The sequence below is a fragment of the Syzygium oleosum genome, unplaced genomic scaffold (assembly GCF_021117445.2).
Source record: "Syzygium oleosum isolate NSW1041296 unplaced genomic scaffold, Sole_v2.1 Sole_v2.13, whole genome shotgun sequence".
Classification (NCBI taxonomy): domain Eukaryota; kingdom Viridiplantae; phylum Streptophyta; class Magnoliopsida; order Myrtales; family Myrtaceae; genus Syzygium; species Syzygium oleosum.
The window spans coordinates 2,348,631-2,362,605 of record NW_026607497.1 but is presented as its reverse complement, the minus strand read 5'-3'; the positions used below and the strand labels follow the sequence as shown (position 1 = coordinate 2,362,605).

The window sequence follows — 13,975 nt, the reverse complement described above, 5'->3', positions numbered from 1 at the left end:
CAGTCCTGATATTACACTTGATCCACTATTTGAGTGGTCTAACGATGATCTTTTGATTTGCGTAGATTGACCGGCGAACCATCTCAATTGCAGTCCGCGTTTTTAGGGCTAAGACTCTAGAACAAAGGGCTGCTGTTGATTTGGATACCCACTACTCAAAAGTAGGCAGTACTTATGTACTTAAACCATCATTGTAAAATCCACTGCATCCTCCTTTCATCTCTGTCAAAGGAAAAATACTTAATCTTTCTCCATCCCAAAAGAAATAAGGATTTCGGGAGAACAATTAGTTGTTCTGTGATTGTATGAATAAAGGACTCCAAGTAAATTCATTTGTGTTCTTATGATTGGAGTCTTTCTTTTGGGACATGGAAGTGCGTCGATGTGTTAGGCTTCCACGGACAGAGGTTTCAGATAATCTGTGTGAGTGTGTGTGTGTGTGTGTGAGAGAGAGAGAGAGAGAGAGAGAGAGAGAGAGAGAGAGAGAGAGAGAGAGAGAGAGCAATCCATAGGGTAAAGCCGTTGGTCTATTTTTCTTTCTCTTATGGAAGCGTAATGTATTATGTGCAGGAATATCTTGAGGAATATGTTGGATCTAGCACCCGGAGGGCAGTACTCCACCAAGTAAGAAATCTTGAAAAATCTCAAGTTTCTTTGGTCTAGCATTAACATAATGGAGCAAACTCTACATGGCCTTAGTAACTCTTGTGTTATTTAGAGACTTCCTAAGGGTTTTTTAAGGTTTAGTAAGTGTTTATGTCTACGAGTGTTGTTTAGGTTTAAATGCACAACAATGCCATATAAACAAGTGTCAAACTATCATCGAGTTTTCCTATCCTTAGGATTTCCAGAGATGCATTTTACTTTGGTGTTCACGATTAAATGGACCTACCTCTGAATAACCATGGTGCAATAGTTTTTCACTTATGACTATACACCTTTGCTTAGAGTTCATTGAAACTGGATGAACTTTATAAGAGATTACTTCACTGAAAATTGCCATTTTGTGTTGAAGTCAATAATTGGTTTTTGACTAGTTTAATTTTATAATTTTAGTATAAGATTGATAACTTGACTAAGGACTAGATCCTATCACTTGCAGGAATATGTAAAATGTATTACAGCAATGGGACTGCAGTCCAATTATGGCTTTCAGGGTTAGATAAATGCTTGCTGGAAGCATAGAATGACAAGAACAGAGATACAATTCTGTAACTTCTTTCCTGCAGCATCTTTGTTTTGTCTAGGACTCTTCATCGGGAGTGCGCTGTTGGCATCAGATTACAGAGAGGTGGATACCTACTCTTCTTAGTTCTACAGATCATCATGTTTTTTCACTGTTACTCGGTCCCGGCAGTTTATATGCTGGATGTTGCGAATGAAATTGAAAATGTTTTGCAGAAATTCTCAGGATGGGATTGGAGGATAATTGATATATGACAGAGCTCTAACACCAGCACTTGTGCGGTATGTCATCCTTCCATCCAGTGCTTGTTATTAGAGAATGGCAGTTTTGAACTTCATCACTTTCAATTTAATTGTGCCATGCCAGATGTCTCACTTGTTGCTTAATAGCTTATTTGTGTTTTCATTTCAGAATCGATGCGGACCACGTGGAAGTGAGGCCTTACCAGAAGGTATTGTTGCCAATTCTTCTGATTTGGAAATGAGGCCGTTATGGGATTCTGCAGAGGTAAAAAAACAGCCTGAAATGACAATAGTTTTTTCAATGTAGAAGATATAACATCATAGTTCTGAACATGCATTAACTTGCTTGATCTTTGGACAGGGCTCTCTTAGTTCTTCGTCTAACTTGTTTGCCGTGGCTGTTGGAATCAAGCAAAAGGATCTTGTGAATAAAATGGTTACAAAGGTGAGGAGACTTTTCTGGCTGTTGCTTAGCCTATTTTTCTCGAGCTTTTTTCCAGGCTAACTGTGTCAATTTTCACTTTGCAGTTTCTGTCAAATGATTTTGTGGTGATGCTTTTCCACTATGATGGTGTTGTTGATGAGTGGAAGGACTTAGAATGGAGTGATCGCGTCATACATGTATCTGCATTTAACCAAACTAAATGGCAACTGGTCTTTTCCTTCCAACCCAGGTAATAATCATTCACAGTCTCCTAATGGATCTTCAATCTCCTAAGCAACAATTTCCTTACCGTCTTCTAATGAAGAAGAAGCAAATGACGCATTCTAAATGTTTTTTTCCTGTCATTTGACTTTGAAAGCATGATTTTTATTTTTATGAACTGAGATGTCTATTCAAACAACTAATTGAGAGAGGATGTAGAATAAAGTGCTATTTCATATTGGGTTGAGATGTAGGTATCACTTATCGCAATGTCACACTATATTCATTGATATGTTGGTTGATAGAACTTCCTAGCTTATGTGATAGATAAGTTTATTGCTTATCATATAAATGTATGCGTATTAGTATGGTGATACTATTCATCTTCCCATGTCCTCATGCCATTTCTGCTCTAAATCATAGGCAAGAGGATGCATATGACTAAGTGGATGAGTGTTATAAGAAGACCAAGTTCGTAGCTGCATATCAGAACATGATTCAACCCATACGAGGAGAGAAATTTTGGAAAAAGACTAATAAGGAGGCCCCTGAATCACTTCCAGCGAGGGCGAAGCCTGGTAGACGCAAACATAAAAGAATAAGAGAGGAAGGTGAGGTCGCAAGTGGTATTAGGATGTCGAGGGTAGGAATGAAGATGACATGTCGAAGTTGCAAGAAGACGGGACACAATAGTTTAACATGCCCCACTAAGAAGGCTGGGTTAGCGGCATCACAAACACCATTGTCTAGGCAAAAACTTCCGGTAAGTACTTCCATTTTGTTAGATTTACTTTTTTACTAACAACGATTTTTAAATTAATGAAATCTTATAATATTAGGTTAAGAGTAAAAGTGCTAGAGAGGACAAGAGACAAAGAATTGATACACAAGCACATGTTGAATCAACATCACAAGAAGCTGAAGTTGAAGTTCCAGTTAAAGTAGCAAGGCCATCAAGAAAGAAAAAAAATATTGAAAGGACGCAACTCTGACCTATAAGAATGATAGCCATTTGTGAGGGTTGGGTTTAGGGAAGTGATGTGGCTGTATTTTTTTGTTGATGATGGGTTCAGGGAAGTGATGTGGTTGTTTTTGTTCTTTTGTTGCTGATGGATTCAGTGAATGAGATGTTGACTATTCCATTATGCAATGATCGTGGGAAAGATAGTCTAGTTACGGCTTCTTTATTATGATAACTTGGGATTTCATGTTCTTCAATCAAATTCTTGGTTGACTGTTTCAGCAAAGATTGTCTGGTTATGACTATTTTTGGAAAGATAGTCTGATTTGTTCAAGCGAAAGATCCTACTCGATCCACTCTGCCCTCTATTTTAGCAATTCCCATAAACTACATAGCACGTCCTCTGTTTCTGCCCTCTGGTTAGGGTGAGGTCCCTTGTGGTGAGCTTGTCAATATGAGTGAACTGATTGACTTTGTTGTTTTCATTTGGCTTGGTTGTTTCTGCATTACAGTAGAATGGCCAACTAGATTCTCTTTTTCATAAGTCATTATGTAATTTGTTAATATTGGATGGAATTGTCGCAACATGGAGATTAGATATACTTATTGCTCTTTAAGTAGTGTAATTGTCTGCAAGATGGATGCCATTTTATGTTATTTCACAACTCTCTTCACTTGTTAGTAAGATTGGGAGAGAATGGAAAACAAAACTCAGGATTTAGCGAGAGAACTTGTAATATTTGGAAAAAAAGTCTCAACAAGCCAACAAGTCAACAAAAACTACAGTGGACATCTTCTAATTTTTAAAGGGGCCGAGAGTTGTCGAGAAACAAAAGAAAAGAGAACAAAAGAGAGGAAAGGAAAGAGAAAGAAGAAAAAGAGAAGAGGGTTTTGTGCCGCGGGGGTCTCGCCAAGCCGATTTGACTTTGATTAGCAATGTCCGGTAAGTATTCACACCCCGCGTTTGTTCAATTGGAATATTTTTCCGAGTTAGGGCTCATATTTCGGAATTATATGTTATTTGAGCGGCGAAGTTCGATTTTTGAGTCGTTGAGCTGCGTATATATGTAGAATTGGTAGTTTAGGGTGTTGCGGGACCGTGGGATTTTACGGAACCCGATTAGGATTTACGGTTTGCCGGATATGAATTTTTGAAGTTGAGCGCTTGCAGTGAACAGTGCGCGACCAGCGGCTTTTAGGCCGATTTTTGTCGGCTTTCGGCTTGATTTTGGGACGGCCAAATTAGGGTTATTGTAGTGCTCCGAATGAGCTTTCTTTTAACTATAAGCTTGATTGGAACGGAGTTTAGTGGAGAAAGTTATGGCGCAATCAAGTTTCGTGCTCACGCTCCGCGTTGTGGACAGTTTGGCTAGTCTTTGTGCCCATTTATGTGTTATTCGAGCGGTGAAATCCGATTTTTGAGTCGTTGAGCTGCGTATATATATATAGAATTGGTAGTTTAGGATGTTGCGGGACTGAGATTTTACGGAACCGATTAGGACTTACGGTTTGCCGGATATGAATTTTTGAAGTTGAGCGCGCGTAGTGAACAGTGCGCGACCAGCGGCTTTTAGGCCAATTTTCATCGGCTTTCGGCTCGATTTTGGGACGGCCAAGTTAGGGTTCTTGTAGTGCTCTGAATGAGCTTTCTTTTAACTATAAGCTCGCTTGGAATGGAGTTTAGTGGAGAAAGTTATGGCGCAACCAAATTTTGCGCTCAAGCTCCGCGTTGCAGACAGTTTGGCTAGTCTTGTGCCCATTTCTTTTCTTCCTCCTTTAATTTATGTATATCCATGTACTTATGTGGAGATGTGAAAGGCATATTGACACAAAAAAAACTTGCAATATTGCACGAAAGAACTGCTAAAAGCTCCAAATCCGTGCAAGGAACATTGAAATTAAGATTGCAGAGATATACAAAAAGAAGAAACTAATATTCAGACCTCAAATGTGGAATTCATTTACTGAAAATGATGCTCTAACTTGTGGAAACAGACCTTATCCTGAACAGGATGCTAAATTTTTCATCCAGCTAGTCATTTTGTTAAGTCCCAATGAAGAAATTCCCATCTTCCACTCCAGAAGCAGACCTTAATTCAAAACATAATCGTTTTTCGAGTCAATTTTCTTGATAGACAAGATCAACACACGGTGCTTGCCTGTTTTAAGCAACATAACGCTTTTTATCTGAAGTATGCCGAACAATATCAGCTTTGCTTATTCTGACGCAAGATAAACCCCTACATGGTCATAGAACACCACGAATTATGATCATTTTCAACTCTGGTCACGACAAATGTAACTGCTATAGGTAATGCACCCTTCTACGACATATGGGTGTACCAGCTTCCAATGCTGCCACTCTCTTTTTCAGAAGAGAATCTTCATTCATACAAATTGATAATGCACATAGATGGATCCAACGAAGTGAGTACGGATGTATCAGAGAAAAACAGTCACACCCAAGTGCAACACTAAAAGAATGAAATCCACGGTAATAATTGGAAAGACAAGGATCTAAATAAAACTTTGAAAATCATCAGACTCCGTCTTTCTACCGAATGAAACAGTAAGTTCCAAAACAAACAGAAACAAGTAGGCAAAAATAATCTAACATAGTTACTAAAGACACAAGGAACACCAAAATTTGTGTACTCTTCAGTGTTCTTCATCATGGTTCTCACTCCTTTGCCTTGTTCGGTACCCTGAAAGCCCAATAAAATTCTATAAGATAAATCCAACTATGGATAAAGAGAAATCTGCCCATTTTGTTGCATATACTAACTCACCGTTGCAGTCTGTAGTGGTGCTTCTTCTGGCTTCTCACTAGGTCCCCTGTTCAATTTAGACAAGGGAATCAATTTAGAATCCACCTATGATACATAAATACATTTTCAGTCAAGTATAGTAGAGCTTGTAATTTTGCTAGCTTGAATCAAAACCAATCATCTTCAATAAATGCATGGGTTCATGCATTCTGGACCCAAATACTAAATTGTGAGACGACGCCATACAAACTTGTTCCTTCAGATCATTCTTGAAACTTCACACTAACACTTCACACCAGTTGACAGGTTCAAATCACTCTTGATCTGCACATCACTGAACAAATATTATAGGTGAATGAGCCTCCGATTACTAAATGGTAAGTCAAAATACCAATGATTTCATTATAAGTAGCAGCCCAAAACAAATGGTAAGTCGAAATACCTTCGATCATGAATGAGCCTCCGATCACTGAAGCTGCATATTGGATATTTTCCGAATGCTAAAGAAGACAATGACCTTATATATCAAGAACAACTTTGCCCATTTTATGAACTGGCTAAAACTTTAGAAGAACGGTAAAGGATAAGACAAAAAAAGAAGATTACGTGTGCAATCCACAAGCTTCGAATTCCATTAACAATTGTAGCACCAGACCCAAGACAAAAAAATGCCAACAACAGATATCAGAGCCCAAACAAATCTTTCTTTGGAATACCCATAACTGCAGAAAATGAGAGAACATAGTGAATACTCTGAAGAAGAATGAATCTCTGCATATGGGTGAAGCTCTAAGCAAGTTTGATAAGATCATAACTTACATAGAACTAAATCTTTACTACTCTAACAATCCTTTTCTAATGTCTATTGAAACTATGCCCTAGTTAATCACTACATCACGTCAAATGAATATCGAACTTGGTTCCTACTGGATTTATAGCCCAACTAACAAAATTGGAAATATAAAAACATTTCTTCCAAGTAACAACCAAGGAAATACAAAGGAAAATCTTTTCATATAAAAGGCACAGATGCAAATCCCAAGTCACAGTGAACTCATACTACAATAGTTACCTTATCAGAGAAGGACGCAAAAAATATTTTATTTGGTGAAGAGACTTATTACGAGGGTTCCTCCCGACTATTTGTGTTGCGACCGTGCATTGTCTATGCTTTCAAAGGGGGCTTCGGATTCATTCATCCTAGGATGCTGACAAGAGTTTGATGACCCCTGTATAAGAGAATAACAAATATATTTACATTTTACTAAACAATATGCCTAGATCAATATGTTTCAAGTAATCCCACATCAACAAAAGGCAAGTTGTACCTGGCTCAAAATGGTTCCGTGGGATTGATTATGGTACTCCAACATCTATCCAGAAAAAACCATTAACAACAAATATTACAATAGTAATAAAAAGTTCAAATAACAGTAGAATCTAAAATGATTTCATAATAAGCACCTGACTAGTGAATGGGGAAAATCCACTCCTCGGTGGCATGATGTATGGTGATTGCATCTACATTAGATAAATTACCTCATTAGCATAAAGAGGCACCATAACTTGAAGAACATACAAACAAACTAATTGATCACCAAACTATTAAATACCCGACTAGGGACTGGGCAAAATCCACTCATAATCCCGGACGGCATGATGAATGGTGGCTGCTGCATCCATATAAAAAAATGACCAATTAGTAAAACATAAATACAAATTGAGGACAAAGAGCAATATACCTGATTATGAAAATTTAGATTTACAGTAGGACCACCAATGTTGCTAGGATAAACGGCACTTCGAAACTGATTTGAATTACTCGAATAATCTAGGAACTGAGTTTCATTATGCGTCGCTTGGACAACCAACTCTACATTACAAAGTAATAGATACATTAATTGGTATCATGTAACATAAGCGAAAAATTTAACTAATTATAATAACTAGAATAATATGTCACTCACCTTGACTTTCTATTTGCGTTGGGGGAGTTCCTTTCTTAGATGTTTTCTTCTTTTTCTCACTGGAGCTTTTAAGCCTTCCGTAACTTAGTCCCTTTCGTTTCCTTCGAATGGGGTCCGCTACCGAAATATCGCACAAAGAAGCCTCATTATACTCATCATCACCAGCATCATCAGTCACAACCATACTTGATTTGTATGATGAAATTTCAGCCTTTGCTTTAACCATGTGCTTCCTCAATATTCTCATAGTATGTACATCTTCAGCTCCCAAACTCATCAGTTCAATGGATTCATGCATTAACGTGGAAAATCGATTAAATTTAGATGGACCCGGTGACATTTGATGGGATTCATCATTGACAATCCCTTCTTTGGCATCCTTAGTCCATCTTTTCAAAATATAGGAAGAAGGAATTACCGTAACCATCGACATGTTCACATTCAACACGCGTAAGGCATGGCGACACAACCACCCTTTTGATTCAAATAATTTGCATTCACAAGAAACTGATAAGTCTGCAGGGTCAAATCTAACAACATATTCACCTTGAATCCCAATCCCCATACACTTGAGAGTATATAAAGAAACCGATCCATCAGATGTAGTACTTGAAATATGTTCAGAGAGACTTTGCACAAATTCTTCATTAAACTTTAGAAAAATGGTACGGGTATATACCGAAGCAGCATGTGACAAGATCCCATTATTTTTAACCTGCGATTTGGCTGTCCCACGAGAACTATAATCATCTTGACTTTCAACTTCTCTCATATGTTTCAATTGTTCTTCATAATGGTGGACAAATTCTACAAGAGACAATGTCTTCGTCGACATATGTTGGAAGACATTATTGGTGCTCTCACTCCTTTGACTTGACCTTATACCACATGTAAAAGAGTCACGACCAAAAGCTGAACTCCATTTATGTCTAAGGTCATATAATCTCCGAAGCCAATTGTTATTTTTAGTACCCCACACCTCTTCCATTTCCCTCCATGTAGCTTCAAATTCGTCCTCTGATTTGCATCTATACATAAGCACTAAGAAATATTTATCCTTAAAACCTGGCTTATGGTAAAGATGTGGAATGTTTTGATTGGCATTTTTCCCGATGTGCCAAGTGCATAAACGATGCTGTGTATTTGGAAACACCATTCTAATGGCTTTTGCCATGGCTTGGTCTTGATCAGTGAATATGGTTTTCGGAGCCTTATTTCCCATAGACTTCAAAAACACATCAAATAACCAAATAAATGATTCTGCAGTCTCGTCCAGCAAAAATGCACAACCAAACAGAGTATTCTTCCAATGGTGATTAACCCCAACAAAAGGTGCACATATCATGTTATATTTGTTGGTACGGTATGTGGTATCAAACACTAGCACATCACCAAAACAGTCATAATCAAATTTGGACAAGCTATCTCTCCAAAATAAATTGGTCAATCTACCATCTTGATCTACTTGAACAGCATAGAAAAACATTGGGTTTTGCATTTGCATGCAATGAAAATGGTTCAAAAGACTTTGACAATCTCCGCCACTTATAACCTTGGATTTTTCCGTTTGCAAAAAATTTTGACAATCACGCAGGATGAAACCTAAGTTTTTGCTTCCTCCAGCTTCGTTTGCTAAAAATTTATATGCCGAAGTCCCCCCAATGCCTGCTTTAATCATATCAACCAAAACACCCTTGCACGTGTCAGATATCATTCTTCCACATCTAATCAAATGCTTTTGATCTTCCCGTACAAATGCATGATTATGCTCAGAAACATAGTCCATGACTTCATAGACACCCTTATCAACCTTAAATTTGATATGAGCAAGACACCCACATCTAACTTCAAATCTCTCATATTTCTTTTCTTGATCAGATGACCCAACCGAATGCCCCTCACAATTACACAAAAAAGTTCGCCGGGTTATTTCACCCTTTCTATTTTTAACCGCATTACCTTTTCTCACTCCAAATCCTTTGCTGATTGCATAAGCCACATACTTATGATATGCTTCAAGTTCATTTGAGAAAACCATCCCTACTACAAACTCAAAATCTTTGTCCATATCACGCATCACATGTGCAAGATGGGAAGTTTCATGCTGCAATCAAATGAACAAAAAATAATTCAAGAAAAATAGCATCTCATCCTTTACTTAAGAAAGCAAATTATGTTTTATGAGTAAAGAATTACCTCTAAGTCAGCCATTTGATATCTTTACAAGTGCAAAATAACTGAGGTGATGAGAGACTATGAAGTTCCCTCCTAATGAAATAAAAAACAAACATTTTTAGAACATAATCACTCACACAAACATTTTTAGAGCACAATCAAACACAATCAGCAAAATATACAAGCATGGGATTTATTTAGGGACCCAATGTAATTACTAAACTCCACATCGTCATCAATAACGAACGGAAAATCGAAATTAACGATATTGGGGTTTAATCTCTTACTTACTGCCAAACAGGAAAAATCATCTCAATGGGGTATCATGGACTTATGTCTTTCCCTCATTGGAGCCACACCTACTTTTTCTTAGATAGTTTTATGTCTAGAAAAAAAAGATTCAAGGAAAGTTCATATCTTATGCATTAATCCATTGTGTCTAAATGAAGTATCCGGACAAGCTATTAAAAAACCAATAAATTTGGCAAATTGATCACCATGTGTACCATAGAATGTCTACATTCTATACATAATTTTCAGGATCAGCTCTACTTTTATAGTCACCGTTGTCATTCCAAAATCCCTAACATTAACATATCACGTTGCATATTGGCTTTAACCACACTAACCACGGCAGAAGTGCTCCACAACCAATAAAAACAATCAACTATTGATTCATTAGATTAGATATCCAATGATTTTCAATTAGACAAAGCAGTAAAGCCAGCCACCCAGACAACATAATTTACAAGTTAACATCTAACAAATTCATTCTAGCTACTATTTCTAAGCTTTGAGTTTCACTAAGATGCGACTCTACTGGTACATCGGTACATCCACTCAAGACTGTCTATTGTTTGCAAATAAGCCCAACAAATAAACATAGTAGCCCAAATAGGTTGCAGTACATTGCTTGCAAATACATCCTATATTATGGATTTCTCACAAGAGAAATGATCAGGATATTGAACTTTGGCAATAAAAGGAAGAGTTAAAAAATTGCCTGTTTCTCCCGCGACAAATGAGCACGTTCAACAGCAAGCATTTCTTCCCACCTCAAAACCTAGTGTTACAGAGATATCACACGAAGGAATTATTAAGTTTTTAGTGCAAATATTAGTGGTACTAAATGTTGGAGTTTGTGCTATTGTCCACAAACTTCCGGTGATATCTTAATGCTAATTAAAGAAACGATAAAAGTACTCACATATTGTGCATAGTGAATCGCATCATCAGACTTCAAGCAATATTTCAATGCATGCAGGAGATCCTGGATTATCATGTATGAAACATTTCAGGGACAATGAAAGTAAAATCAAAGGAAGTAGATGGGCAAACTTACATGTAGGAAATTTGTGATGTAAGCTATACACCCAAATTTACATATATAAGAAAAACGAAAGGCATAGTTCAAGTGTATCCTATCCACATTTACATTGATTCAATGGATACACTTGTCTTATCAAATTGAGTGAAAACTCAAAGATTCTCATTTTTGCTTGTTAATTGCAAAAGGCATAATCACCCTGTAAGTACCAGCTACCTCAACAAATATCTGAAAAAGTTGAAGAAATGCGTTACTAAAATGTCTAGCTAAATCATCATCTACTTAAGTTGATCTTCCAGGACCATTGCCATTTATATTTGAATCAACTAGAATTTAACTTAAAAGAGCTCCTAAATTGCCTTGAGCAAGGTAAGGCCAATAGCACATGAGTTCCATTTTTTCCTCCTATGGATTTTCCATGATGATGTTCCTCCATCTTAACTCAGATATCAGATAGTAGATAAAAGCATCCATGTACGCAATCTCTGTTTTGGCTTTCTCGATGTCCTCCTCATCAAGTAATAGAAATCCAAATGGATCATTGCCTACTTCAACTTCCGTGGATGCAAGATAAAGGAACATAAGCTGTTAGAGGCATAGTGGCTCTAACTAGATAGTGCTTTATCCGATCTAGTTTCCTTGACAGTTTACAGATGGAGGACAATAATTCTTGAAGCGCAAACAACATGGAGGGCCCTGATTTTCAGTGTTACAAAAAGTACAGATAAATTTACATGACCTTGTGCTTGTTCTTATTGATCCTCGGCCGCTCATTGATCACGAAACCAAACTGCAAGGGGGAACTCAAGATAAAAAAATATAAAAAAAGCCAGTTATTTAAACATAATTAGATCCACACTTGAATTGACTACAATTAACAAAAATGTCGGACGTGAACATAATCAGTTTGCAGAAAATAGACTAATTGATGCACTTAACTAATAGAGCTCAATAATCTCAAAGCAATGCAACTGAAAAGATCCCTTTTATATTTTTGCAGATGAAATCCAATGAAGAGACAACCTATGATGCTTGCATCTATTCTCTCCCGCACAAGAACAAAAATGGTTGTCTGTGGCATTATCCACAGATTGCACTCAAGAAAAATGCCTGATGTTCTTTCAACCAAAATCAATAGAGAGCGTAAGAATGAGCACAGGCCACATCTTTCATTTACCACACAGTCATAACAAGCACAAGCATTATCACCCATTCACCAAACGAACCTCAAGCTGACTATTTGACAAATTAAGCACGACCAATCCGACAATCTGCCCGAACGCCAAAAAAACATAATAATAGGGAACCTGTTGGTGGCGCGGTTCGTTATAGAGAGCCGAACAAAGCCGTTTCTCGGGACAAAGAGAGAGGGGCAGAGGACGAATCGCCAATGGGGGGCTTCGGAGGCGACGGCGTAGGCGGAGGCGGCCGCGTGGTCGAGATCTGAGCCACCAATCTTCACGTTAGGGCAAAAACGATGGGAATTTCAAGTCATACAAAACCCTAACCTGAGAATGGGGCTTCGGGAGGTAACGCAGAGGGCGAGTCGGAGCCCGAGATCTCCAAAGGGGCTGCGGGAGGCGACGGCAGAGGCGCGGTTCGTCACAGAGAGCAGAGCGGAGCCATTTCTCGGGATAGAGAGAGTGGCAGAGGACGAATCGCCAATGGAGGGCTTCGGAGGAGACGGCGACGGCGTAGGCGGAGGCGGCCGCGTGGTCAGGATCTGAGCCACCGATGGGCTCCGGGAGGCGACGACGGAGGAAACCGGCGGAGGCAGAGGCGCGGTCCACAAAAAGAGCCGCGCTTCGCGGAGGAAAGAGAGAGAGAGCAAATGGGTTTTCTAGAAGGGGACGGCGGAGGCAACCGGTGTAGGCGCGGCGGGTTCACGACCAAAGGATGCGAAGTCGGGGAGGAAGGAAGAGGAAGTCGGGGAGGAAGAAAGAGGAAGTCGCGAGCGGGAGGAATTTTGAGCGGGAGGAGTAAAGGAGAGAGAAACCAGGAGGTGAAAAGTGAATATTTGAGCACTAACGGAGGAGAGTTAACGGAGAATGGGAGAGAGAAGGGAAAGCGGCTGATTCTTTAGTAAATCTGATCTGTGGGCCCTTCTTGCCACGTGTCTTCCGCTCAATGGTGTTATGTATTGCTGACGTGGTGTATTCCACTCACGCAATATTTTCTCCCAAGTCTTGGGGCCACATTGGAGGCTTTCCCCCAAAAGAAAAATAGCTTTCATGTCAAAACCCAGTTGATGCCTCGTGCATTGTGCTGACAAACACAGTTTGTAAAAGATATTGGAGAGTATTGCCAGTTCCCTGTAGCTATTCTGCTTCATTGTCGTATCGCATCGCATGAACCAACGTTTTCGGAAAATACGGTAATTTTCGCATTGTATGAATCTCGGGTGCATTGCGAATTCTGCACTTCATGAAAAACTTCCTCGGAAATGATTGTTTATATCGCTTTAGATAAATGAATATGTGATATCTCTAGATTGACTCACTCGAGGTATTGTCTACTTTAGCCGGTCTCATATCGAATCTTGCGGTTTTTTACTTTAGCGTACAAAACCCTGGCGGGAGCCACTCTTTGTCTGAATCCTCTGGTCCCGACAGCCACTCCCCGCCTTTGTCCGATCAGATCGTTACAGGCCAATCAGCTTCCACGTGGTTCGTCCACGAACCATACACCTATTGGAGGGGGTCT

At 38.9% G+C, this 13,975-nt stretch overlaps 1 protein-coding gene, 2 long non-coding RNA genes and 1 pseudogene across 6 annotated transcripts; 2 read left to right on the top strand and 2 right to left on the bottom strand.

Moving 5' to 3' along the window:
* LOC115687676 (uncharacterized) overlaps positions 1-13,975 on the bottom strand; it is a 30,723-nt pseudogene that overhangs the window by 12,307 nt on the left and 4,441 nt on the right.
* LOC115687628 (uncharacterized) lies at positions 85-2,129 on the top strand. Of its 2 annotated transcripts, none has more exons than XR_008817733.1 (5): positions 85-624; positions 1,402-1,467; positions 1,598-1,693; positions 1,790-1,873; positions 1,957-2,129. It is a non-coding gene; the product is annotated as an uncharacterized LOC115687628 (long non-coding RNA). The 2 variants fall into 2 exon arrangements; XR_008817732.1 differs by lacking the exon at positions 85-624 and adding an exon at positions 1,100-1,291.
* Positions 2,306-3,250, top strand: LOC130139634 (uncharacterized). Its single transcript, XR_008817734.1, has 2 exons — positions 2,306-2,841; positions 2,914-3,250. It is a non-coding gene; the product is annotated as an uncharacterized LOC130139634 (long non-coding RNA).
* Positions 5,919-13,331, bottom strand: LOC130139633 (protein FAR1-RELATED SEQUENCE 5-like). Of its 3 annotated transcripts, XM_056317024.1 has the most exons (9): positions 12,012-13,331; positions 11,153-11,215; positions 9,967-10,038; positions 7,771-9,874; positions 7,546-7,676; positions 7,417-7,476; positions 7,268-7,324; positions 7,132-7,176; positions 5,919-7,032 (listed from the first exon to the last, which is right to left on the bottom strand). In XM_056317024.1, exons 3-9 carry the CDS (start codon positions 9,979-9,981, stop codon positions 6,943-6,945), a joined length of 2,502 nt encoding a protein of 833 aa, XP_056172999.1. In that variant the 5' UTR covers positions 9,982-10,038; positions 11,153-11,215; positions 12,012-13,331; the 3' UTR covers positions 5,919-6,942. The 3 variants fall into 3 exon arrangements, 2 of the variants coding, with proteins under 2 accessions (XP_056172999.1, XP_056172998.1); XM_056317023.1 differs by having other exon boundaries at positions 7,417-7,676; XR_008817730.1 differs by lacking the exons at positions 5,919-7,032; positions 7,132-7,176; positions 7,268-7,324; ... (2 more) ...; positions 7,771-9,874; positions 9,967-10,038 and adding an exon at positions 10,811-11,008.